This window comes from Aethalodelphis obliquidens, unplaced genomic scaffold (assembly GCF_003676395.1).
Source record: "Aethalodelphis obliquidens isolate GAN/ISIS:26980383/991018 unplaced genomic scaffold, ASM367639v1 scaffold7, whole genome shotgun sequence".
NCBI lineage: Eukaryota > Metazoa > Chordata > Mammalia > Artiodactyla > Delphinidae > Aethalodelphis > Aethalodelphis obliquidens.
In genome coordinates, this window is record NW_020837951.1 from 3,767,999 (window position 1) to 3,793,849 (window position 25,851).

The 25,851-nt window shown below is 49.5% G+C and overlaps 1 protein-coding gene across 4 annotated transcripts in view; it reads left to right on the forward strand.

The window, feature by feature from the left end:
* AK8 (adenylate kinase 8) overlaps positions 1 to 25,851 on the forward strand; it is a 128,387-nt gene that overhangs the window by 31,936 nt on the left and 70,600 nt on the right. For all 4 annotated transcript variants that reach the window (XM_027104437.1, XM_027104439.1, XM_027104440.1 and 1 more), the window contains 5 exons: positions 9,929 to 10,010; positions 10,512 to 10,583; positions 11,078 to 11,278; positions 14,717 to 14,848; positions 21,932 to 22,021. In XM_027104437.1, the coding sequence (XP_026960238.1) occupies positions 9,929 to 10,010; positions 10,512 to 10,583; positions 11,078 to 11,278; positions 14,717 to 14,848; positions 21,932 to 22,021 (577 nt within the window). The remainder of the gene's footprint in view (positions 1 to 9,928; positions 10,011 to 10,511; positions 10,584 to 11,077; positions 11,279 to 14,716; positions 14,849 to 21,931; positions 22,022 to 25,851) is intronic.

A 25,851-nucleotide genomic window follows, 5' to 3' on the forward strand; every position in this document is an offset into this window, starting at 1 on the left:
GGTCTACAGAACCCCCCGCTGTTTGTTTTACTTCTCCTGGCGGCGTCACTGGGCTGGCATGAATTACCCAGCTCTCATCCTCTGACGGTGGGAACGCGGGATTTTCTTGCCGTTGTTCTGACACTCGCGGGTTTGTAGATGTCACTCGCGTCCTCTGAGGAGTGCGGGTTTATTGATCAACAGCTCTGCTGAGGCCCGGGGCTGTGTGTTCCTCTAACACAAATGCAGTCAGGATGGCTGGGCATCTGGAGGGGAGGTCTGAACTCCACTCGGAAAACTGAACGGCACGCGTCACAGCGAGGCAGGGCTCTGCGGGCCGGGCTGGACGCCGTGAGTGCCCCCTTGTGGGTCCCTCGTTTGTGGGTGTTTCTGGACCCTGCGGTGTGGTCTCGGGCTTGTTCATGGTGTGTGTGGCCCACCTATCTGCTGGCTAAGCAGCAGGCACCCCGGGTGCTCTGCGGGCAGCTGATGCCTGGGATGCCCTTAGGATCCTTCTAACTGCCGTCGGGGAGGGAAAAAAGATGGCTGGAACGCAGGACAGAGCCCGATGTTCGAGCCACTGTAAGTGGACTTCGGAGCAGCAGAGAGCGTTGGAGAGGCCCGGTGATGTTGGAGACCGCATTGGACTCAGAACCACCGACCACGTCACCCTTGGCAGGTTGAGGTCGGATCCAGGGGCCGGATCAGAGACCTGCCTCCCGAGAGCTGGAAACGCCCACCAGGAGGACGGAACAGAGGGGCATCCTCAATCGCCCATTCCCAGGCTCTCGGTGTGGCTTAGTTTTGCAGCTAACTGTCAACTGTGAAAACACGGCGTGTGCCAGAGACCGGAGACGGTTGCAGCTGCCGTTCTCCAGCACCTGCAATTGGCCAGACCTTGAGCTGGCCCTGTACGCTCATCACTGCACCTAACCTTGAACACCAGGAAGTGTGGGCCCGTCAGCATTATCCCTACTTTGCAGATAAGGAGATCGTTAAACAGTTGGCACGTGGGGGTCTGGGGGTCCGCTTGTAGCTTAATACCATCAGTCAGTGGGATTTGGAAGAATTGTGGAAACTAAAGTGGATGATTTTTAGCTATAATCTGTAACATATTAAGTACCCCCAATTTTAATTATAAACGTACTACCTATAATATTAATTATAAATGAGAGTATTGGTTAGAATACCAGAGCAAACATATATATATATTTTGGCGTGCCTTTTATTTGTTGAGACTGTGTGGAATTCACCAGTCTTTAGATTGATGAGTTCTCATTCTCTGAACACATCATCGATCCTCTCACGTTGCGCTTTCCACAGCTGGTCAGGTCGGGTTTTCCTGGAGCAACACTGTGGTGTCTGGTCTCTGGCAGCAGGAGAACACAGGCCTGAGCTGAGATGAGCCCAGGAAGATGTGGAAAGTGGTCCAGGCCTCCGGGTGGGTTGAGAGTGAATGTCCCCAAGGAACTGAGCCCGCAGGGGAAGGCTGTTTTGACTGGGAGAGAGGGAATGAAGATGGGACGTGTTTCTGAAGGAAATGACCCAGACACGCCAGGGGCAGCCGGACAGAGGGAAAGGGACCAGTGGTGACCAGCACCCACCGACAGAGGGGATGGAGGGACAGCTGTTCCTGGTGAAGGTGAGGCCCAGAGCGTCCCCCAGACTACTGCCCACCTTTTGGGGCCTGAAACGGCAGCCTTGTAAAGTCAGCCACTTGGAGATGCAGCCTCTTTCAGTCCTGCGGAAATGCAAATGCCCTCGCACTGCAGACGGTTCTTAGGAGAGAGAAAGGCACCCGTGTCTGCGAGGCGCCTGCTTTGGGTCAGGAGCTTTGTCCTCACACGTGTCATCAATAATCTTGTGCGATCATTGCAGGGATTTTCTCTTAGGTGGGTCTGACTGCCCCCATCTTACAGGCTGAGACTCAAGGCTTAGGTAATCGATGGTCACAAGGCTCCAGTGTTGGAGCCCAGTTGTGGACCCAGCCACAACTCTGCCCATGGCCAGTGCTTTCCCTGCACCGGGGCCCAGATGGACAGGTGTGGCGGTCCCAGGATAAAGGGGGAGAGGGCACCAGCTTGAGGAGGAGGCGTGAAGCTACAGGCTGGCTGCTTGGCTGCGAGCCGTGCCAGGATCAGTGGATTTGGAATGGAGAGAGAGGAATGAGGCCTGAGAAACCATCGGGTCAGTGAACTCGGGCCACTGCAACCTCTGAGAATGAGGCCAGGAGCTCTGGGCTGACGTGTGCACCCAGCTCAGACCCAGCACTTGACCTTCAGTGTGTACTTCGGAATTCCCTGGGAGAAGAGTCATTACAGGTGTTGATCAGACCCAGGTAGCTCGTCAGCGGCCCCCAAGGTCTGCCCCCACTGCCTACGGGGCTTTCCCCCTTCTTTTCATGATTTCGAGAGCTGGCAGAATTTCACAGGAGAATCAGGCTGCATGATTGCAAGTAAATTATCATGTTTTAATGTGCAAAGACCCTTAGAGGCAGGGCAGTCCCTCGTCCTGGTTGATGCCTATTTTCCCTGCATAATTATGAGTAGCTGTTCACTCTTAAAATGTCTTTGTTAGACCATAAATGTCTTTGCTAGAAGTTGCCTGGTCCAATCCTCTCGTTTTACAGATGAAGTTCAGTGCCTTGCACAAGTCAAATGGCCAATTAGGAAAGAGTCCTAAGTAACAGAGTTGGGCCAGCCGGATTGGGGGGGGGGTAGTTAGTTACATGAACCAGTGACTGACCACCCCCAGGTGCTATCTATTGGACAAGCCCCCAGACCCAGGGCTTCTGAACTTTTCAACATGAAAGAACAGTGTACCACACACAGTGGTGGATAAATACGGCAATGAGTTGATAAACGGATGGGTGCATGAACGAATGAATGCACCCCAGGTCTTCCTGTGGAAATGCCCACCCCACTGTAAAAGCATGGTTGTTGTTTCCCGTCTGCTGGACCCAGGCTGGCGCCCCAGGTGGCTCCTGGGCAGGCGCTGGAAAACGGATGAGCACGCTGGAGTGAGCGTGCGCTAGCCCACGACTCGCTAGACTCCCTCACTTTTACCGAAATGTGTTTTTCCCAAGTCCTCGTTGATTAGAAAGCTTTCCTCAGTTCACATCTGGGATGCCACTTACTGCTCTTTCCAAGAGATTGCCTTTTTTTTTTTTTTTGTGGCCGTACCGCGCAGCACGTTGGATCTTAGTTCCCCGTCCAGGAATTGAACCCGTGCCCCCTGCATCGGCAGTGCAGAGTCGTAACCACTGGACCACCAGGGAAGTCCTGAGATTGCCTTTTGAAATGAATTCTTTATATTAAGTTCTGCAGTCTTTTTTTTTTTAAGATTTTTTTTTTTGGATGTGGACCGTTTTTAAAGTCTTTATTGAATTCGTTGCAATATTGCTTCTGCTTTATGTTTTGGTTTTTTGGCCGCGAGGCACGTGGGATCTTAGCTCCCTGACCGGGGATTGAACCTGCACCCCCTGCATTGGAAGGTGAAGTCTTAACCACTGGACCGCCAGGGAAGTCCCCAAGTTCTACAGTCTTAAGTGGGGTTCCTTCCTGACAGGAGGTAGAGGAAAAGAACAGAGTTCACCTTGCTCAAAAGTATAATAATGATAAAACCAGTTCACATGGACTGGGCCGTTTCCCCATCGCCAGGCACTGTGCTTGTTTTGTTGTTGTTTATGTGTTTGTTTGTTTATGGTCCTCATTTATTCGTCCCAGCAGCTGTGGGGTAGATTGCTGTTAGTGTCCCCGTTTTGCAGAGAAGGAGAACGAGGCCCCAAGGGACTGAGTCCCTGGTTGAAAGTCCCACGGCTGGCAGTGGCACAGGCTGGTTCCCAAGCCCCTGCTCTGCACCAGCATATGATAAACTGACACCCTAACAGACTAATCGTCTTTCTGAAGAGATGGGTCCACACCACAGACATCCTCTGAAGTGTTTGAAAGGAATGGACCCATTAGCTGGACGTTGTTGGATTATCCACTTCTTGTGCTTTCAACCAGAGGCCACTGTGTCTGAACCTGGGAACGAGACAGTGATGCCGTGAAGCACGTTATCTCTGCGGTGGGTCATCTCGGCATCGCCCAGCCTTGGAGCTGGGGTGGGACTGGTCTGCTGGGGGTGGAACAGTGTGTTTTTCTGACTGTATCTTCCTCTGCAGAGTGGCCCCACAGACATTTTATATGAATTTGACTTTAAAACATTTTCTTAGCTATTTGGAACGAATAAAAAGCCTCTTAGACATTCACGTTTGTGCTTTACCAAGTTTTAACACCCTGGAGATCAGTGGCTTCTAACCTGCAGACCTAGGAGTACGGATTTTCCCACATTCACCTTTGTATAGAAAAACGTCAGGCCTGTGTCCACCGATTTGCTAGCAAGGGTGGAACTTGGCACTGTCGGTTGTTCAGAAACATCTCTCCTGCCCGTCTCAGCCTGTCTGGGCACGTGCGTTTTTGGGCTGCGCACAGGAAACGGCCAGGCCAAGCCTCGGTGGGGCGGCAGAGCCAGTGTGCTGGCGAGTTACAGGAGTGTCTCACCCTGCTGCAGCGCGTGCTTGAACGTGGTCAGGAATGCCGGCAGCTGCTGCCTATTGTTTGAGATGAAACTTCAAAGTAAAACTTCCCGCTAGTCACCTTTCAGATGAGTTGCATGTGGAAGGCGTCCGAAGATGCCATGGCAGGCTAAGACTGTCATGTTTCTGTATAAACCAAAGGAACCAGTACTGGGGCAATTTGATGTCAACATTTTTTTGTATTCATCGAAATTGTTCTCACTGATTGTCTTGAAACACATCAGTTTCCCAAACTTGATCTTTTAATATGCATTTCTTTTCTGGCTGATAAAAATCTCCCGGTTTTTCCTCTTTTATATGTTGGGAAACCGTATAACGTTTCATCAGAAAAAAGCGAGGGAGGTGGCGGCCCATGATGCCTCTTGCGGTGTGTCTCCCGGTTCACACTCTGAGCTGAGTGCGTCTGATCGAGTCCAAACCTTCAGCCTCAGTCGGCCTCCTTGGGACGGTGAGGAATCAGCCTTCGGCTCCGGGGAGCGCCTGGGATGGAGGCTCCAGAGGCTGCGGTTGGAGCCGGAAGCTGGATCAGGGCGTCCTAGGGAGAACCCAGGGGAGCACCCCGCTCTGGTCTTTGAGGAGAGGGGAGGAGACAAGGGGCACCGCATCAAACAGGCGGGGGGCCCAGAGGGCAAGAGTCGTGCAGCGGGAAGTTGCTAACTGCGCTTTAATAACAGTCAGAAGGGCAGAAGAGGCCAGTGTTCACACAGGGCGGGCCGCCCACTCGGCATCCGGCAGCGCTCTGCCGGGCCTCGCCACGTTCCCTAGGCTGGCTGGCTGCTTTTCTTCCCCGTTTTTTCATCTGTGACATCTGCTCGGTGCTTGTCCCTCCTGTGATACCGTACCCCTCGCAGCTGTGCAGACCTCCAGCTCTGTGCCGGTGCAGGGAGTGCCCTGAGCATACGGCCTTTTTGATGTGTGATAAAAAAGAAGCGAGCCACAGGGGTACGGCGAGCGAAGGCATCAGAATATCAATTAACCTGCTCTGAACAAAGCTGCAGCTCCAGAGTGGAACAGACATTTCACTGAAGTGTCAGGAAGATGGATGATGTATTCTAATTAGGGACTGACTGCTCTCTCCGCATCCAGCCATTCCTGGAAGTCAGAACCGCGACCCTCGCGATGCACCTCACCAGCGTCCCATCCCGGCATGGGATGCTACTGACTGATCGGTGACTCCTTGCTTTGCCAGAATTTGCAGCCATTAGCTTGCTCTCAACCAGAAGTGCTGTTTCGCCTTGAAAGTGTGGTCCATTTTGCCACTGGGCAGTTGCATATAACCTCTATAAAGTCAAGAGCTCTGGGAAGGAAGATCTTTGGCAGGCGCTAAGCCTGGGGCTCCCATCTCGAGGATGCTCCAGGACCCACACTCCGTGACGCAGAGGCCGTGGTCACTGTGCCCTTCCTTCCCAAGCGGACTGATGCGGGGATGAAGGGTCTCCACAGCTGCACCGGTGGGGTGGGGTTGCTGCCCTAAGAGGTCCTCCAGGGCCCTCGTTTCTTTGCACCTGGGTGATGGTGCCGTCTCCCTGAGTCTGAAAGAGTAACCCAGAGAGCAGGTGGCCTGGGATTCGCTTCGAGCACGCCCCACCCACCTTCTCTTCTCCTTCCTTAAATTTCACATCCAAACCAGAACGAGGCACCAATGAGGCCAGTTAATTAGGGAGATGTTCCTCATTTTGCTGCACTTTTCCTGTGTAATTGGAAGGCCCGCTTTCTCCAGTCGGCGAGAGCTGTTCCCCTGAATACTTCTAAAAGCTTTGGACCACATACCGATACCAGCTGCAAATTTATGGGCAAGATTATAATGATTGCTCAGTAATGCAATATTAAAAGCGGAGGCCTTTCTCAGTGCTGAGTGAAGGCGGGGTTCCAACCTTCTTTCAGCTTCAAAAAGGGATTCGAAACAGAATTACCAGCCCTTGTCCTAGAAGAAGCAGTCAGGGGGCTCCGACTCCCTCCCCTCCAAATAAGGAAAAAATAAAGGGGTCTGAATGAAGCCAAGGTTCAGAACATTTGGGTTCAGCTTCCAGAACTGTAAGTGGAGAAGCTCTCAGACCCTGTGCTTCCTGATTCCTGGAGGGGTGCGCACATCTGTAGGTGTCTGCTCTTTGTAAGAGCTGCAGCCAGCGCTTGGCTGCCTATAACAAGGACTTGAGGGAGCAAAAGGCTGTTAAAAATTTTTTTTGCAGTTTTGCTTCATTAGTTCTAGAATCCAGGGGCTCCGTAGCTGCGCGTTCTCCTGCATAATTTAAGGAATTAATGAAAGCATGCCTGATTTTTCCAATACTCTTTACTCTGTAAATTTGTTTAGCTTTTTTTTTTTTAACTGTCAGTTGAGGCTGTTGGAACCTAAATATTTTAATATTGAAGAAATGTGCTCTCCCCCCGTTTTTTTTTTTTAAAAAGAAAGACATTCCTTGCCCTCAACCACACGGTGTTCTGTACATCAGGTGTTACGAGTTATGGGTGACCTTGGGTCTCAGTTCACCCTATCAGTCCATCCTCTGACCTTACGGCAGGCAAGTTCTTATAATGACTGAGAGCAGGGGGCCCCTTTTGGGAGCCCGCATCAGAAACCTGGGCTTCTACTTGGGGCTGTCTGACCCCGCCTCACTGCAGAATGGAGACCTGAGGGGGACACGTAGTTTTTCAAGGCAGGAGCCCGCTGTGTCCCCCTTTGCCTGGCAAAGTAATAAAGCTATCCTTTTCTACTGCAGCCAAAAAAAAAAAAAAAAAAAAAGAATGGAGACCTGAGACAATTTGCGGCTTTATTTCACTCTTCCAAAGCTCACTTTGTCTACTTTATCTGACCATCAGGTGGAAGGTGTTAGTGTATGTGTGTATAACTCTAGGCTCATAGGATTTGAAAGGACTTTAGAAATTGTTGAATGTGAACATTGCTGAGGTACATTAAAAAGAAAACAGAGTAAGCAAATGGGAAGATCATGGTTTTTGGGTTTTTTTGTGGTCTTCTTTGGCCGCACAGCTTGTGGGATCTTAGTTCTGAGACCAGGGATCAAACCCGGGTCCCTGGCAGGGAGAGCGCCAAGTCCTAACCACTGGACAGCCAGGAGATTCCCAGGAAGGTAATGTGTTGACTTGATATTGTAAAAATGTCCATCCTCCATAAATTACTCTGTACATTTAATGTCATTCCCAACCTTGTAGAATTTATATTTTGGAACTTGACAAAATAGTTTTCTGCCTACTTGGAGGAACAAAGTTTTGGAAAAAATAAAAAGAAGGAGGAGCATCTCCTATTAGATAGAACAATAAACTGCAAAACAGCGATAATTCAGATGGTGTGAGGATGGCGCAAGAGTCTACAGGCAGAAAGATGTCAGAGCCAACATCGTATCAGCATGTAGCTGTGACTAAAAGGTGACATTCAGAGGGGAGGGGACAGGCTATTTCATAGATGACCGTGGGACAGTTGGAGATCCACAAAGAAACAGATGAGATCAAGGCTCACATCATTTTCAAAATAAAATGTGGCTCTTTTAAATATTTCAGTGTAAAGAGTAAACCGTTAAGAGAACTCAGCTTAAATGCAAGTGAACGCGTATCAGCTTTGGCAGTGGCAAGGGCCTTTTTATACATCCACACACCAGAATCCAAAGAGGAAAGCGCTGATTGATTTGGCCAAAAACCTGTGTGACAGAAACAACACCATACACAAAAGACAAACTGTGGAAAATGTTGGCAACATCATTTTTCTCAGAGTCTGTGGTAGCAGTTGCCAAAACGCGTTAATATTCTTAATATGTAAAGAGCTCCTGTAAACAAATGAGGACCAACCCCCAAGGGCAGAGTGAATAGACGGCATGAATGGACATTTTGGAAAAGAAAAAAATTCAAATAGCCAATACACATATGGAAAAAATATTAAACCTCCTTAGTGATCAGAGAGATGTAAATTAAAGCAGCTACCGTGTACTCTAGTTTGCTGGACAGATTTTCCCCCAGGATAAAGGCTGACATTGACAAAGATGCAGGGAAGCAGGTGATCTGCCATTGGATTCAGAAACTGGTGGGCAATTTTGAAACTGTGATGAGGCAAAATGTGTCAAAAGTTATAAAAGAAGGTATCAACTTTTAGAGCTTTATCATGAGGATATTCTGTGTACCTCAAGACGTACATATAGCACTTTTTAAACCATAGTTTTTGTTTGTTTGTTTTTCGGCCGCAGGCTGCACAGCAGGTAGGATCTTAGTTCTTCCACTAGGGATCGATCCCGCACCCCCTGCAGTGGAAGCATGGAGTCTTAACCCCTGGACCACCAGGGAAGTCCCTAAATAATAGTTTTTGGTTTTTTTAATAACGGAATGAAACTAAATGAGCAGCAGTATGCGATTCATTGGCATTTGGCAGGTCAATTCATGCAATGCCTGGCAGCTACGGAAACTCCCAGGAGAGGAGCATCCTGTGACATGGGAAATGTGCATGAAACGTTCTCACTGTGTGAAAAGAACAGACTACAGAATAGAATGTGCAGTGTGACTTTTCTCCACCACCCCCCCCCCCCCCCCCCCCCCCCCGCCAGCCAGGAGAATAGATATCTCTATGTGAAGCCTGGAAGGAGATACACCTTCGTGTTAACAGTGGCTAGTTTGGGTCGGTGGTGTTACCAGTGACTAGCATTATTATTTCAGCTCTTTAGTGTTCCCACAGAGTGTACAACAATCATATGTGACTCTCACAATTGGACTTAAAGGGTTAATGAAAATAAATCTTCTAAACCAGCTCCCCAGCTGATCCAAGAAGATGCCTGAGGGATTTCAGCCCTATAACGAGTTCACGTAGGAACAGAAACTTGAACTCGGACCTCTTAAATGCTCTGTTCGGGACTTGTTCTTAAGAAAAGTGGGTTTTTGTTTTGCCCTTGGTGGTTCCTTTTCTCTCACATCTGAGAAACTCCCTTTAGGAAATAATCCAAAATGTGGAAAGAGCTGTAGCACAGAGATGTTCTTACGGTGTTATTGGTAACGGTGCGAACGCGCAGCAGGTGAAGCGTTTGGTCATGGGGCGCGGCTCAGCACGTGAGGCAGCTCACTCGGTGGAATGTTATATGGCCAGCGAGGAGGTGGGCCGCCAGGAAAAATACGGTGGTGGTTATAACGCGGGATGGAAGAAATCAGGACAGAAAATACGTATGGTGTGACTATCATTTTAAAAGTAAGATTCAGAAGGGGATGTGATATTATGAGAGGAGTTGTTAAGTGAGGTGAGACGGCTGTCAGGAACGTTTATTTTCTCTGACCTTAAAAGTTCCAGTCTTTCTATAAAGGTATGATGTTCCTTTTATAATAGTTCCAAAAACATCTGGAAAAGTAAACATAGGTGAGCACCTTTCCACCTTCTCTGCCTAGGGCTGGATTCTGGATGGCATCCCTGAATCTCGGGAGCAGGCCCTGTTGATCCAGACCCTCGGCGTCTCCCCCAGACATGTCAGTGAGTAGCCCCACCCGCGCCTGGAGAGCCCTCCCCCCAGACCTGCAGCCCCCGCGAGTGAGCGCTCCACTCTGCGTCAGCGGCTCCCCGGTGCCCAGGCACCACCCCCGAAGGGGGTTTGATGGGCCAACAGGAAAAAGGAGGACAGCACAGTCGAATTTTCCACGGAGCTAAATGCATTCGGGGCTTGTTCTGAGAAGCGTGAGGTTTTGCTCTGACCCTGGTGATTCCTTGTTTCAGGAAGCTCACATCTGAGAAACTCTCTTTAGGAGATAATCCCCAATGTGGCAGAAGCGCCCTGCACAAATATGTCACTGAAGCCTGGCCTCGGGCGAAGTGTTCAGGCGTGGGCTTCCTCTGTCCTGAGATTATGCGTTTGTGTTCTGACCTCTCTCTTAAGGCATTGCTGGGGATGGGAGATGGTGGTTGCTCTAATGCCTTTTACAGCAGCAGGTCGGCTGCCCACCACGCCTGGTTTTGCTTCTTTCCTTCTCTACCCAGTCGTGCTGAGCGCTCCAGACACGGTCCTGATTGAGAGAAATTTGGGGAAGAGAATCGACCCTCAGACAGGAGGTATGGCTGTCTCCACCTTCCCCCAACCACCCCGTGGGGTCTCACAGGGAATCCTAGTAACAGCCCTGCCCACCCCTCACTGAGCACTTACTCTCAGGCTTGGGCAGCAGACAGACCCGGGTTTGTGGTCCCTGCCCCTTTCTAGCTGTGTGACATGGGACAAGTCGCCCAGTGTCTCTGAGGCTCAGTTTTCTCACCTGGACTTGAGGATGGAAACGCTGAGCCCTGCCTTGTGATCTGCTCACTGTGAGGATGACGTGAGAGCCTGGGGGTGGGAGCCTGGCACAGAGGAAGCGCTCCGAAAGTCACGGCCACCCTTCCCCTCGCGCTGAGCATCATCGCCACTTTGTTGTCGTTAATAGCGACGGGGGGGCGGGCCCAGAGCCAAAGCCGAGCACGGTGCTGCCGGGGTGGGCGGACGAGCGCCCCTGGGACCCGCAGGCTCTGCCCCCAGGTCGGGCGGGCAACTCTAAACGTGTTCCTCTCTCTGGTAGAGATTTATCACACCACCTTCGACTGGCCCCCCGAGTCCGAAATCCAGAACCGACTGATAGTGCCAGCAGGCATCTCGGAAGGGGAGACGGCGCGGAGGCTGCTGGAGTATCACAGGAACATCGTCAGGATCCTCCCCTCGTACCCCAAAATCGTGAAAGTCATCACTGCCGACCAGCCGTGCGTGGACGTCTTCTACCAGGGTAAATCCAGGTGGACCCTCGGCCCCTCTCATCCTGGTGTCACTTCTTCTGGCAGTGATGCCAGTGTCCGGTGTCCAGTGTCCGGGGTGTGCCTGGGAGCCCGGGAGTCAAGTCACGGAAGGCCCAAGGTCCCTGCCCAGAAACAAGTCTGGGGTCCCTGGGAGCGTCGTCCTCTGAGACCCTGGACTAATATTCTATAGGCCGCATGGTCAGCGGACTTGACAGTGACGGGGGGGGCGGGGGCGAGGAGAGGTGAGGGCCGGGGTGGGAGGGACATGCAGCAAGAAGTCTTGCGCTGAGGATGAAGGAAGAGGAAGAGAAAATTTATAAATATTCAAACAAACAAACGTACAAACCAAACCCACCAGCGCCACAAAACCCAAAAAACCACAACACAACTCAGGTGTCCTGAGCCCACTGAGGGCAGGGATAGGCAGTTGCATGCCGGGCACAGCCCTGCCGTTGGGAACAGTAACAGATGTTCAGAAATGGGCTGAAAGAGGCCTGTTTGGGGGTCAGGGGTGTGACCATTGAGTCCCGAGGCTTTGGAGCCAGGTGACCTCAGCCCCACCACACGTCAGCTCTGCAGTCTGCGGCAACTCTCTTAACCCCTCTGAGCCTCAGTTCTGTCATCCCCAAAATGGGAACAGAAATCCTTCCTTCCTCACGGACTTAGGTGAGGGCTCCGTGAGATCCTGCAGCGCAGGTATCTGCAGCCCTGAGCCCAGTAGCTGGTGCAGAGAACGGCTCAGTAAACGTCGGACGTTGCTATCATCAGGATTCAACATCCGGTCCCGAAAGACAAGGAAAGTTAGAAGAGTTCTCCCCCAAAGCAGCTGCATTTATCATTTTTATTTTTTTTAATTTATTATTTTCTTTTATTGATTTCATTTTATTTTTGGCCACGCTGTGTGGCTTCTGGGGGTCTTAGTTCCCCCACCAGGGATCGAACCCGGGCCCTCGGCAGTGAAAGCGCGGAGTCCTAACCGCTGGACCGCCGGGGAATTCCCTCATTTTTTAAAAGTGTTGCCGAGCTTCAGTTGCCTGCACAAGCAGTTATCCCCTTCTGTGCGATGCCGGTGCCTGACACAATGAAAATAGCTCCGCAGGGACTTTAAGACACTTGATGGTTTACGATGCCCTTTTTTGGTATATTCTCTCAGATCTCTTCAAGAGAAGTTTACTTTTGGTGGGGAGGTTGTTCTGAGCTCCCCGGAGCGGCCCTCCCACCGGCCCCCACCTGCTGGTGGCCTTGTTGTCTGAGCGGCTTTGCTTTACCGAGAGCGAGAGCCGGAGCCGGCACAGCCTCGCTCTCCGAAGGGGGTCGGTATATGAGGGGGCATGTCTGGAGAGTGATGCTACTTTGAAAAATGCCAGGCTTATGGATGCCTTATAAATTTCCAGCGATTTCGCATCTCGGAAGAGTCTTTAGTAGCAAACATTGCACTCCGAAGATAAACAACCACAACATTTATCTTATGCCATGATTCTGAATTTACACATTAATTACTTCCAAACTACTTAATTAAATTTAAAAGTTCATACGATCGTTCATAAAGAATTCATGCCTGAAATTGTAAATAAAAATGTGAGTGTCTGAATATTAATTATTATTAATTAATAATGCAGAGAGAGAAATTGAACATTGGAATGCAAAATTCTCTCTGTGTTGTTTTTTTTTAATATCTCTGCTATGCATCCAGCAACCACATGTTTTTCAAAAGAATAATTAGCTGTTGAGACCGTCTGGGGGATCATTACTTCTAATTAACTTGGTTATTTACTGTAAATTAAGCATCATTTGTAAGCAGGCTGCTTTGCCTGTAGTATTTGTGCTCTTCAGACGGGCTGGATCCTGGAAGGTCTGAGGATAAAGACAGCCTTGCTGTCTTTATCTTTATCTCTTCCTCCGGGTTCGTCTTGCTGATGGAAAGTGTTACCCGTGGCAGTGGGCTTGGGAGAGCTGCCCCAGCCCTGCCAACTCTCTGTAAAACCGGGACAAGGAAAGCACATCCCTCGTGGGACCGTGCACGGATCAGATAAGGTAAGGCCGGTAGAGTTTAGCTTAGCAGCAGATGCATCCCTGCCGTGAAGATGCTGGCTATCATCTTGACCTTGAAGACAGGTAACTTACCTGCACCTTTAGTTCTAAAACAGAGGGGAATCGTAGCATCTCTCATGTCCCTTCCAATCAAAACATCCTACAAAGATTTGAGAGTTCAAAATTTGCCCAGTGAATATATGTCATTGGTTCTCAATGTTGCCCTCTAGCCACAGTGGGACACGTGGCAATGTCTGGAGACGTTTGTGGCTGTCACAGCTAGGGAGCGTGACAGCACTGGTGGGCAGAGGCCGGGGAGGTGCCCCGACGTCAAGCACAAGGTTGGAAGACCCTGCACACCTGTCGCGGATTTCGAGGTGGTGCCTGGGGACACCTTCCTGTCTTCGGATGGATTCCATCCTGGGCGAGGGGCCAACATGCTGACTTCAGGCAGCCCGGCACCTGCGCAGGATGGTCCGGGGACCCGGGCAGGAGGCGGGGCCGGGGAGGGAGACCCCCTTTGGATGCAAGGGTGACTGAGGAGGAGGTACCCCCGCCCTCTGCCTCAGCAGGCGGGCTGCTCCCCTCACCCAGGTGCTGAGTGGCTGCCCTTCAGCAGCCTCCTTAGCCCACCCGTGCCCCCTCCTCTGCCCTCCACTCTCAAGGGAGGTGACCTGGTTTGATGTTCAGTCGCTTTGGGCATCCATTGCCCCCCACGGTGCACGCGCCTCAGCCCTGTCTCCCTACTTCTTTGTTCCTCAGCTGCCAGGGGCACCCTGGGCCAGGGCGACATCTGCCCACTCCCGGGACCCATTTGTTCACTGCCTCTTTGGAGACTTGCAATAAAGTTGGTGTCACTGGAGCGCGGCTGCAAATTATTCTCCACCAATTCCGAAGGCCTTTAGAAGTCCCCGAGTACGAGGCCCCCGCGTGGCCTGTCGTGTTTATCAAAGCCCGTGTCTGACTCTAGGAGGTCGGCCTGGTCCCGGGGCTTCAGGGTGAGGCTCAGCCCGGATTCAATTTGGAAACACCCTAACCCAGTATTCAGTGTGTGTTCTGTGTCCTGGGACCAGCCCCCAACCACGCGGCCAGCCGTCCTTTGACCAGGAGGGCAGCACGGCCCCTGTGCTGTGTCAGAGGGATCCAGGGCAGTGCTCTGCTCGGAGGGTGGCTTCTGTGCCTCTCCTTGTCCCCTCCCGCCTTGGTGCCCCGGCCTGAAGGGTAATTCCTTCCCCGCAGCTTCACCCTGTGGTTACCCGGCAGATTCACAGAGGGTTTCCACGGAGCTGTAAAAGGGAAATAATTACTGCCGTTAAAAGAGCCCAGGCAGAGGTGTCGTAAGCTGGTTCCCTTTCTTTAGGACCCTGGTTTATTATCCTCACATCCTCTCGTTCCAGCTCTGACCTATGTCCAAACCATCCATCGATCTAACGCCCCGTTCACCCCGAGGGTGCTGCTGTGCGGGCCCGTGGGCAGCGGGAAAAGTCTGCAGGCCGCCCTCCTGGCCCAGAAATATGGCCTCGTCAACGGTGAGTGCTCCGGCGGCCACCCGGCTTCTAGAGCCTCCCCTGCTTCCTGCCCTCCCAGACCTCCCCGTGTTACGGGAGCGGCGAGGAGATCGGCATCACTTCTCTTTCTTGCTCTCTGCTGCGAACAATTTTCATTTAATCCATCTTTGCAGGGATAAGGTTTTTGCCTCCCAAAGAATATGGCCATAAAAACATTAACCAATAAAAACACGCCCGCAGCCCAAAGAGCTGGAACGTTTTCTGGTCATCATTTTTTACGTCCTTTGGCGCAGTGGTTTTTCTGTGCTCTGCCCCTGCAGTCTCCCCAGAAGCCGGAGTTCTTGCATAATGTGGACCTGCTGTTCATTTATTTTCTCCGGTCTTGTTTGGTTCCCCAAACCCAGGTCAGTGTGTTTACAGGCAAACAGTTTCTGAACCGGAGGAAGACTTCTAGCTCAGCACAGTTTCAATAAATATTTTACCAGGAAGAGAGAAAATATTGAAATTAGTCCTCCAGGTCTTTCCTGGGGTGGTCCCAGATGGTCTTGGATGCCAGCGTGGTTTCAGGAGGATAAAGGGCTGGAAGGGAGGCTGTAGCAGACACACAGCACTGGAGGGAGTTAAAGGCACTGACCCCCTCCCACTTCGGTGCTCCAGAAGCCTCAGTAACCTCTAGTTAAGCAGGAGACATGAGACCTGCACCCCCAAATACAGAAATATGCATGTATGTGCCCGCAAATGATATATATACACCATACAGATATACATGTATACCGACATGCACAAATATATACATGCCACCCCAGAAAGATCAAGTTTCGAATAAAAATGCTTTTCAATTAGGTCTCCTCCAGCTTAAGATTCCAAAGCCACTGAGATTCCCAGACAGGAATCAATGACAAATATCATACCCATAGATTGAAGGTGGAGAACTGAGCAGTTATTCTGACTAGTATGGAAAAAAAACCACTAATAGTTGTATTAGTATTTTAGTAAAAATGCTAAATAGTAGTATTCTGATTTAATTAGTATGGAGAACTCACCTGGATACTTTACGATAAAAAATGCTTTGCTTGTATCAACAGTTTTTTTTTTAATGGAATTATTCAAATAATTCCTTCTCCTTCCGAGTTTTCCTCTTAAGAGTATTATAAGAATAAAATTCCAGCTGTGGTTAGGGATGACTTTGTAAAGAATGAACCACAGTCTGCTTGTGGCCACACCCACATTTATTTACGCGCCTGCACTTATTGTTACGTGAAGACATATGAAGAGTTACAGTGAGAAGAGCCTTAATGACAGAGGGAGGGTCTGAAAAACACAACAGTGATACCTTAATACAGTGCACAGCTTAATTTAAATAATTGTCACTGTGCCGAAGTTTGCTTATGCAGACACTCCCATTCAAGAAAAGTATTTTTAAATTTAAATTGTTCTCAGCACACCAATCATAAAGAAATGAAACTACCTGCCTAGATTTTTCCAAAAAGGAAAATAGAAAAGCTCGCCATCGTTTTTGCTTTTGCAGCAGAAGAGCCATCTTGGGCCTCCTTTCAATAACTGAGCACTTGGAGACTAGCTCAGAAAGTTGACATTTCTCAAAGGTGTTCTTGAGAAATACAAGACGTCATGAGATTTCCGTAAACCTGTTTAGGGGACCTGTGGTCTGCAGAGGCAAGCACTGAGCTGTCCTTTGGGGTCTCTCTGCGGAGGCCTGTCTGCACCCAGAGCTCCAGGAGCTGCCCGCCCAGCCCCGCTACAGCCCGGCCCCCCTGGCCATCCCCTGCCTTGGCTCTTATCTCCACATTTATGAACCTCTCGGTCGTGGGAATACATCTCCAGACAAATAACCAGCATTCACTCCAACAAGGTTTATTGGAAGGCTCCTGTCTATAATCGGCGAGTATATAAACAGGTACAACCTTTTGAAAGATAAAGGCCACTCCTGATTACCAGGCTAACTGTGCAAACCCTTTGGTCCAGTGATTTCACGCCCAGGACTTTATTCTGCTGAAACACTCCCCACAGTATTCAGCAAGAGATGTGAAGGATGCATAAGGAAAAAGAAAGGCAACCCCAAACTCTGTTCGCAAGGGGATTAGTTAAAGCAAGCTCTGGGCGGCTATTAAAAAGAAACCTGTAAAGTGACTCGATGTCTGTGAGGTATTGTTATGTCGGGGCGGGGTGGAAAGCAAGTCCCTCAACAGTGTTCAGGGAATGGTCTCTTTTTTTTTTTGTAATTTATTTTTGGCTGCGTTGGGTCTTCGTTGCTGCACACGGGCTTTCTCTAGTTGCGGCGAGCAGGGGCTACTCTTTGTTGCAGTGAGCGGGCTTCTCACTGCGGTGGCTTCTCTTGCTGCGGAGCACGGGCTCTAGGCGCGCGGGCTTCAGTAGTTGTGGCTCACGGGCTCAGAAGCTGTGGCTCGCGGGCTCTAGAGCGCAGGCTCAGTGGTTGTGGCGCACGGGTTTAGTTGCTGCACGGCCCGTGGGATCTTCCCAGACCAGGGATCGAACCCGTGTCCCCTGCATTGGCAGGCAGATTCTAATCCACTGTGCCACCAGGGAAGCCCGAATGATCTCATTTTTGTTCAAAAAAATGTGTTAATCTATGTTCAAGAAAACAGCTGAAGGACCAAACTGGTTATCTCTGTAGAAACACGTATTACATGATTCTGACTTTTTTTTTTTCCCTGCACCGAGCATGAATTTTCTGACAAGGAACAGCCATGGAGCATTTTATTAAAATACTATTAATTTTACTCACTGAGTGCTTGCTATATGCAGTGCATGTTATTTGGTACACAGATAGGGAACATGTAGAAAGAAGCAGAGAGGCCCTTCAGGATGGAGGTGGGCCCTGCTGGGGGAAGGAATGAGGTGGGGCGGGGCTCCTCCCAACACTGTCCCAGGTCATGTGTGTCTAAAGCCTTAGTACTTGGAACCTCTAGGAAGAGCAGACTGTTAGCAGTACTGTCTTCATAGGATCTTGCAGAATGAGGTGGCTATAGACAGGAGTTTTAAACCATTCTTTCCTAATATAAACATTACCGTGACACACTTTTCTCCAAACACTTCTTTAGCTGCATCTCCCCAAATTTTAATGTGTTGTGTTTTATCATTCAGTTCAGAATATTTTCTAATCTCCTTTGTGGTTTCTTTTTTGACCCATGTATTATTTAGAAGTGTATTGCTTACTTCCCAAATATTTGGGAATTTTCCAGATTTTTTTTTCTTTGTTTCTTTAATTCTATTTTGGTCGAAGAACATACCCTATATGATTTCAGTCCTTTGAAATGTATTGATACTTTTTATGGACGAGCATATGCTCTCTATTGGTGAATTCCATGTGCACTTGAAGAGAATATGTATTCTGCTTTTGTTGACTATTGTGCTCTAAGAATGTCAATGAGGATAAGATGTTTGATGGTGTTGTTCACTTCTGCTGCGTCCTTAATGATTTCTCTCTACTTGTTATTTCAGTAACTGAGAGAGGTGCGTTAAAATCTCCAACTCTTTAACTGTGGATTTCTCTATTTCTCTGCCAGTCTTTGCTTCGTGTAATTTGAAGCTATGTTAAGTGGGTATACACTAAGGATCGTTATCTCTTCCTGATGAAATCATCCTTTTATCATTAGGAAATGCTCCTCTTCCTCTCCAGTAAATTCTCAAAGTCTACTTTGTCTGATAAGTATATACTCTATTCTTTTTTTTTTAACTATGTGTCTTATATTCTAAATATGTGTCTTGAATACAACATATAATTGCTTTAAAAAAAAATTCAGCCTGACGTTTTCTGCCTTTTAATTGTTTAGTCCATTTCCACTTAAAGTAATTTTTTATATGGTTGGTTTCAAGTCTACCATTCTGGTTTTTTTATCTTCTACTTGTGTTATCTGTTCTTTGTTCCTCCTTTCCTGCCAACTTTTGGATTGATCAAGTATTTTTTCAGTAATCCATTTTATTTCCTCTGTTGCCTTTTTTGGCTATATCTCTTTGCTTTATTTTCTTTGTGGTTGCTCTAGGGGTTAACTGTTATCCATTACTTATCACAGTCTATCTTGAATTAATATTATACCTCTTCATGTATAACACAAGAACCTGACAGCAGTGTATTTCCCTTCACCTTGCTCTAGTTCTTTGTGTAACTGTAGTCATACATTTCATTTCTACATATGTTATGAACCCTACAGTACATTGTAATTATTTTTGCTTTAAACAGTCATTTTTTTAAGTCAACATATGGGGGGAAAGAGCTTTTATATATACTCAATATCAACACTTTTCACTCCTTTGTTTAGATCTAAGATCCATCTGATATCATTTTCTTTCAACCTAAAGAACTTCCTTTAACATTTCTTGTAGTGCAAGTCTGCTGGTGAAATTCAGCTTTCATCTGTCTGAAAATGTCTTTATTTCACCTTCATTATTGAAGGATGTTTTTGCTGCTTATAGAAATCTGTGTTGACAGGGTCCCCCCACCACCTTAACACTTTCAAGATGTCATTTCGTTGTTGCATTGATGCATTCCGTTGCATTGCTTCTGATGGGAACTCAGAGATTATTTTTATTTTTTTTCTCCTATATATAAAGCATCTTACTCCCACCCATAACTGCTTCTAATATTTTCTGTTTAGTTTTCAGAAATTTAACGATGATGTACCAAAGTGTGATTTACTTTGTGTTTGTTTTGCTTGGGCATCAGAATCTTGGATCTGTGGGTTGATATTTTTATCAAATTTTGAAATTCTCCTCCCATTATTTTGTCAGATATTCTCTCTCTCTCTCTCTCTCTCCCCCCCCCCCCCCCCCCCTTTCTGGAACTCCAGGTACATGTATGTCAAACTGTTTGCTATTATCCTCCAACTCCCTGAGGTTTTATTCCTTTTCTTTATTTCCGGTCCCCTCCCCACCTTCTCTTTGCTTCAGTTTGAATGCTTTCTAGTGCCTGTTTTCATGTCTTCAGATTCACTGATGGCAGCCCATCCAGTGATGTTTTCCATTTAAGATATTGTATTTTCCAGTTCTGGAAATTCCATCTGGTTCTTTTTTATAGTTTCCATTTCTCTGCTGAGATTCCCCATCTTTTCATTCATTTTAATCATCTTTTAAAGTTTAAACATTTTCGTAATAGACATTTTATAGTTCTTATGTGCAGATTCTGATACCTGTGTGATCTCTGGATCTGATTCTATGGCCCGTTTTCTCTCCTTGTAGGGGTCACACTTTCCTGGTGGTGTTTTCCTCTCCAGTAGTTTTTTATTATATGCTGGACACTATGGTTCTCACATTCCTGAGAGTCTGGATTGTGTGGTCCTGCTTTGAGAATATCGCATGAAAAAGAATTGAGTTCTAACAGGCGGTTAAGTAACTGGAGGACCAACCTGACCCCACTGAGGCTTATTTTTAGTCTTTGTTACTATGGGATTAGGGTGGGATTCCCCTAGGGCTCGTGTATCCCTACACCTGAAGCGTGGCCTTCCTGGCGTCTCAGCTGCATGTCTGGGGTGTTGAGCGAGATCTCTCACTCTGGCTGGCAGATGCCACTCAGTTCCCAGCTTCCCCATAGCTTTTGTCTCCCAGGCCCTGTGGCGTCTCCCCTGCACACGTGCAGTTTTGCATTGACTAGTGACTCAAGTAAACCCTCAGGCAGGTTCCGGAACCCCTCCTGCCCCACCCCCCCTCCATTATTCTGTCCCACATGGTCCAGCTGCCTCAGGGCCCCAAACTCCAATCCTTGTTTCCTGCTGCTGTGTTTGGGTTCCGCTCCTCCCGAGCCATGGTTTGGAAAGTGCCCATAGGTCGAAATCCAGGGCGAGTGAGGGTCTCACTTTGTGTGTGTCCCGTCTCTCAAGGATCACAGCCCGTGCCTGTCTTGTCCAGTGCCCGAAAAGAGTTGCCTCTTATATTTTGTTAAGTTTTATGGCTTTGTATGACAGAAGGTGAATATGATACCTGCACCTCCCTCCTGTCCTGAACTGGAAGCTAAGCCTAGGTTTGATGTCACACGCACCTGGGTGTGAATCCCAGCTCCGCCACTTACTGGCTCCGTGACCTAGAACAGTATGTACAGCATCTTCAGTTCTCAGTTTCCTTATCTACAAAGCAACAGTTTGTTGTGAGGACTGGACAATACAAAGCAAGCCCAGCATAGTGCTTGGCGTAACTAGAGGTCTCAGTAGCTGACAGCCTTTATTAGTCCTTACATTTCCCTTAGTGAGCGAAGCTGCCAGCCACGCTGGATACGATCACCGCCATCACACAGTGAATTAACATGTCATTACGGAAGAATACGTCTTTGGTGGTGGTCATTGTCTTAAACATTCCCTTTACGCAGTTAATTTTAGGATTGGTTTCGGTTTCTTTAAGGCAGGAAGTAAAGTCCTTAGCTTTAAAGTTAAGAAAAGTAAGCCTGTGCAATTACTAACTCGTGAAAACATGGCTGGACCCTTCTGGCTTTGGCTGTTACGGTTTTCATCGCCAAGGAGAGGGCAGCTGTGTTAATTCCTTCCACACTAGTTAACTGACACGCCCTGTGTGTTGGCCCCGGCTGGGGTCTAGAGACACAGTGGTGCTTGTGACAGGAAGGCACCTGTGTGTCCCTTTGTGATAGAAGCTGATGATGTCTGTGGAGCCGTCATCCCAGGGGGCTATGGAAACAAGAAGCGTCCCCACCCTCCCCTGCGTGATAACAGCGTGAACATAGATGTCACGCAGGTCCACGCGGTTCTCCGCCAGAACGTTCACTCTCAACACCCTCCGGGGCTGGGGCCAGCAATCCTGGGTGTCGCCGAGGCCCTACGGGGCCTTCTCTGGTGGTGACATTCCTTGTTATGTCTTCTCCACACCGTCCATTTTTAATATGTTCTTTGCCAAATGCATTCTTTTTCATTCCGCATCTTCCTCCTTGGCTTCTTTTTTTATTCCTTTTTGATACTTACTTTCACTTGGACACACACCCACACTCAGAAAAACACTTTTATATTTTTTTTCAGTGACCTTTTTTTTTTTCCCCGCAGCAGGCAGCACTGGGAGGGGTTCTTTTTTTTCTCATTCTTCCTTCTATTTAAAATTTAACGGGCGTCTTTCTGTTCCTCTCTCCTCTAGTCTGCTGTGGGCAACTGCTCAAAGAGGCCATGGCAGACAAGTCCAAGTACGGCGAGATGATCCAGCCCTTTTTCGAAAAGGAGACCGCAGGTAGGCCACACTTGCCGTGACTGCCACGACCTTCTAGGCTCTGAAGAGAGAGTCCTCTGTGTGAGGCTTGCTGGGCACGCGGGGGCCCAAACTGGGGAAAAGAACCAGGGAATGGAAATTGGGCTTTCCGGCAGGCAAAGGCTCTGGTTTTGTTCCCTGGTTGGTCCCTTTGGCTTCCAAGTGAGGGGGAGGGGTCTGTGGACATGATGCATTTCACTGGTGGTGTGGAATGTTCCTGTTTCTCAAGAATGCTTGCTTTCCATAACTGATAACGCTTAAAACTGGGAGCAGGGGGGACTTCCCTGGTGGCGCAGTGGTTAAGAATCCACCTGCCAACTAAGGGGACACGGGTTCAAGCCCTGGTCCGGGAAGATCCCACATACCACTGAGCGACTAAGCCTGTGTGCCACAACTACTGAGCCTGCGCTCTAGAGCCCGCGAGCCACAACTACTGAGCCCGTGTGCCTAGAGCCCGTGCTCCACAACGAAGAGTAGCCCCCAGCTGCCGCCACTAGAGAAAGTCCGCATGCAGCAACAAAGACCCAACGCAGCCAAAAATAAATAAATAAAATAAATTTATAAAACAAAACATAAAAAAACCTGGGAGCCGGGAGAGGCCATAGTGCCACCCACCTCATTAACTGGTGTACAGAAAAATACCATCGGGCAAGATTCCAATTTAATCAGCAGTCAGAAGCTAGAAGGTTCAGAGAGCTTTGCAGATAGGGAGGACTGACCAGCCATTGGTCCTCAGGGGAGGCTGGACCAGATCATCTTTCCAGACCCCTCTGTGACCTATGCTCTGAAAGCATCCCCCAGATCTGACCCCCAGGAAGGGCACCACTGAGACCACTCTCTCCAGTCTCCTGAGTCCACAAAGGAGGCACAGAGCAGGGACCGAGGTACTGAGGACCTCAGAGCCAGTTCACGTCTGGGCTCATCCCCGGGCAGTGCGTTCCCCACACTCACCTCTTGCACTCTTATGTAAAGGGCTGTGGCTCCTCTGTGCAATCAGTACAGGCTCGTTATCACGTCTGATATGGACAGGTACTTGCTGTGAAGAAAACCGACCCAGAGAGGAGGGGCCGTCGTGATGGGCAGTGCGCGTGTTGTGAGGATGCCCTCCCCTTCTCCTTCCGTTTTCCGGATGGAGTAAGCTGTGACTGGGAGGCGTGGGACAGGCCGCTTGCTCCTGACCTCAGCCCAAAGAGACCCCAGGAAGGATGTCCCGCCCTGGCCCTCCCAAGGCCTTCCTTGAGGTGTTCTGGTCTCCAGGGTGAAGTTCAGGTGAGGCAGCATGGGATCCCTCAGGCACAGTGATCTGCGTGGTGAGACATGATGATCTCGGCAGGCGAGTCTGTTCACTCCTGAGTCACCAGGGTGGTGAATAGGATGATGTGTGAACAGGAGCCCTGGGCGCCAGTGAAAACCAGTGCCAGCTTTGGTGCTTCCCTGTCCGGTTCAGATCTCGCTGCCCTCCACCCCGGCCACGTAGCCCAGGCCTCCCAGTGGCAAGATGGAGACAGAAACCCCGGGTTGCAGGGTTGCCGTGAGGACAGGCTGAGGTGTGCGCGCCCAGGGGTGGGAGCAGCAAGCAGGGACGGGGGCCTGGCGCCCCCTCAAGCACACTTGCCCTCCAGCGAGGCCAGCTTCCCCTTTACCGGGGCAGGGGGGTGGGGAGGTGATGAGCACCCCAAAGAACATTTGTTGCATAAATGAGTGAATAGGATAACAAGTTAACAGATTTATGTCCTTGTAAACGTTGCTGCGTAGTATTCCATTGCACAGACTGGAGGGTAATCTGTTCACTTCTCCACGAGAAAGCATTTTGTGGTTCAGATAGAGAGACGATGACCAAGCAGATGAGGCACTGTTGACAGTGGGTAAATCTCTGACAAGGGGAGGCAGAAGTTCCTTGACTCTTCTGGCAACTTTCCCGTACTTTTGAATTTTTTTTCAACACAAAAAGTTACGGAAAGTGAATATTCAGGTGGTTTCCAAATCTGCACTCCTTCAGCAATACTGTGACGCGTCCTCTGGTACCGGCACAGGTTTGCAGACACCCCTAAGCATCTTAGGATGAACTGATGCCTGGGACCCATGAGCGGGTATGACTCGTGACACCGAAGTAAGGCATCCCCCTCCCAGCCGTGCCCGGAACGCTCGAGTCCTCCACGGCTTTGCCATCTCTGGGTATCGCCAGGTTATTTGTTTTCTATCGTGGCTGAAACAAACTTAGTGGTTTAAAACAACACAGATTTATTACCTTACAGTCCTGGAGGTCAGGAGTCCTAAAATCACGTGTTGGCAGGACTGCACTCCTTCCTGAGGAATCCCTTGGGGAGAATCTGTTTCCTTTGCTTTTTCCAGCTTCTAGAGGCCCCTTTCTCCGTCTTCAAAGTCAGTAGTACAGCATCTTCCAATCTCTCTCTCTCTCTGGCCCCTGAAAATAAACCCAAGGAGCCTTTTCACTGGTGGGCAAGAGGCAGAGATGTTTAGGGGGTTTGTTTTGTTTTTTTCTCTCTTTTTTGGTGTATACCTAGGAGACGGTGCAAAATTCCCAATTTCCTATAAAGTGAGCGAGACCCTGGTAGCTTCGATCTTCAACGCTTTGTGCTAAATTTTTCCCTCTGCGACCTTCTCTTTACTTAGACAATGTAGCTCTATACTTTTGCACTTCCTACAGAATGAAAGACACAACAACCACCAATATCATATCTTCCTAACAGAAGCAATAAATTCTGTCATTTCACTAATCCCGATCTCACAGGGATAACAAAGAATGCATTTACATTCATCACCACTAACAGGGGCTCATTAGTGGGCTGTGGAAACGCTGCCGGGAGAACCAAAGTGCTCGGCTGGTAGGACGAGCTCGGGAACCACCCGGGTCTGGCCGCCCGCATCACCACCAGCGGAAACAGGACCAAAATTTAAATGATTCTCCACTGAAGTCGGGTCTGAAAACGAGGTCAGACTGAACCCGGAAGCTCTGCGTGGCCACCTCTCATGACAGCGGCTGACAGCTTCTGGAAGCCAGCATCGCTGGCATCTGGCATTGGGGTCTCAGGTGCAGGTGCAGATCTGGGGGTGGGAATCAACCACATCACACCTGAGTTCTGAACCCAGTAGGAGACAGACCCAGGGTCTGCTGGGAGCATCGGATGGAGAATGTGGCCGGGATCTGAGGGCACAGCTGGGCTTCCTAACATGACCCCCGCCCCCCAAGTCCAGGCCTGGGGACAAGCCAGTTGGGATGCAAGGGTGACACCTTACAATAAACGGCCACACCCCGACAGTGAGGATGGGGAGAACAGCCCAGGCTCCCCAGGAAGAGCCCCGAGTAGGGGCTTAAGTGGGAAGGGAATCCCTCTACACCAGGGGCGAGGGCCTGCCAGCTGGAGGGACAAGGCCCGTCGGATGAGTGGTTCTCCTTTCCAGGCAAGAGAGAGGCGGGGTGGAGGCAGCACATCCTCCCAGCACTGCCCTGGATCAGAAGGTTCCTCCCGAATCCTCATGAGCAGCGAGGCATGGCCCCGAACGCTTTCAGCCCGTTGACAGGATTTTCTGGGAGGAGGAGACACGGCTGCCTCTCCGCCTTGTGGGACCATCGAGGCGATGCAGATTTCCCTTCTCAGAACCCTGGGCGTGTGTCGGACATCTCTGCTGGGTGTCAGCAGCATTCCTGGGAAGCCCCTGCCAGTGGTTTGCACGTGAAATCCAGAAGGTTCCAGAAATCCTACAAGGTTCAGGGAGCTCATCTAAAGGGGCAGAGATTCTTATAAGGACATAGCGGCCTCACCCCCCGGGGGCAGAGCCCCAGCACCTCC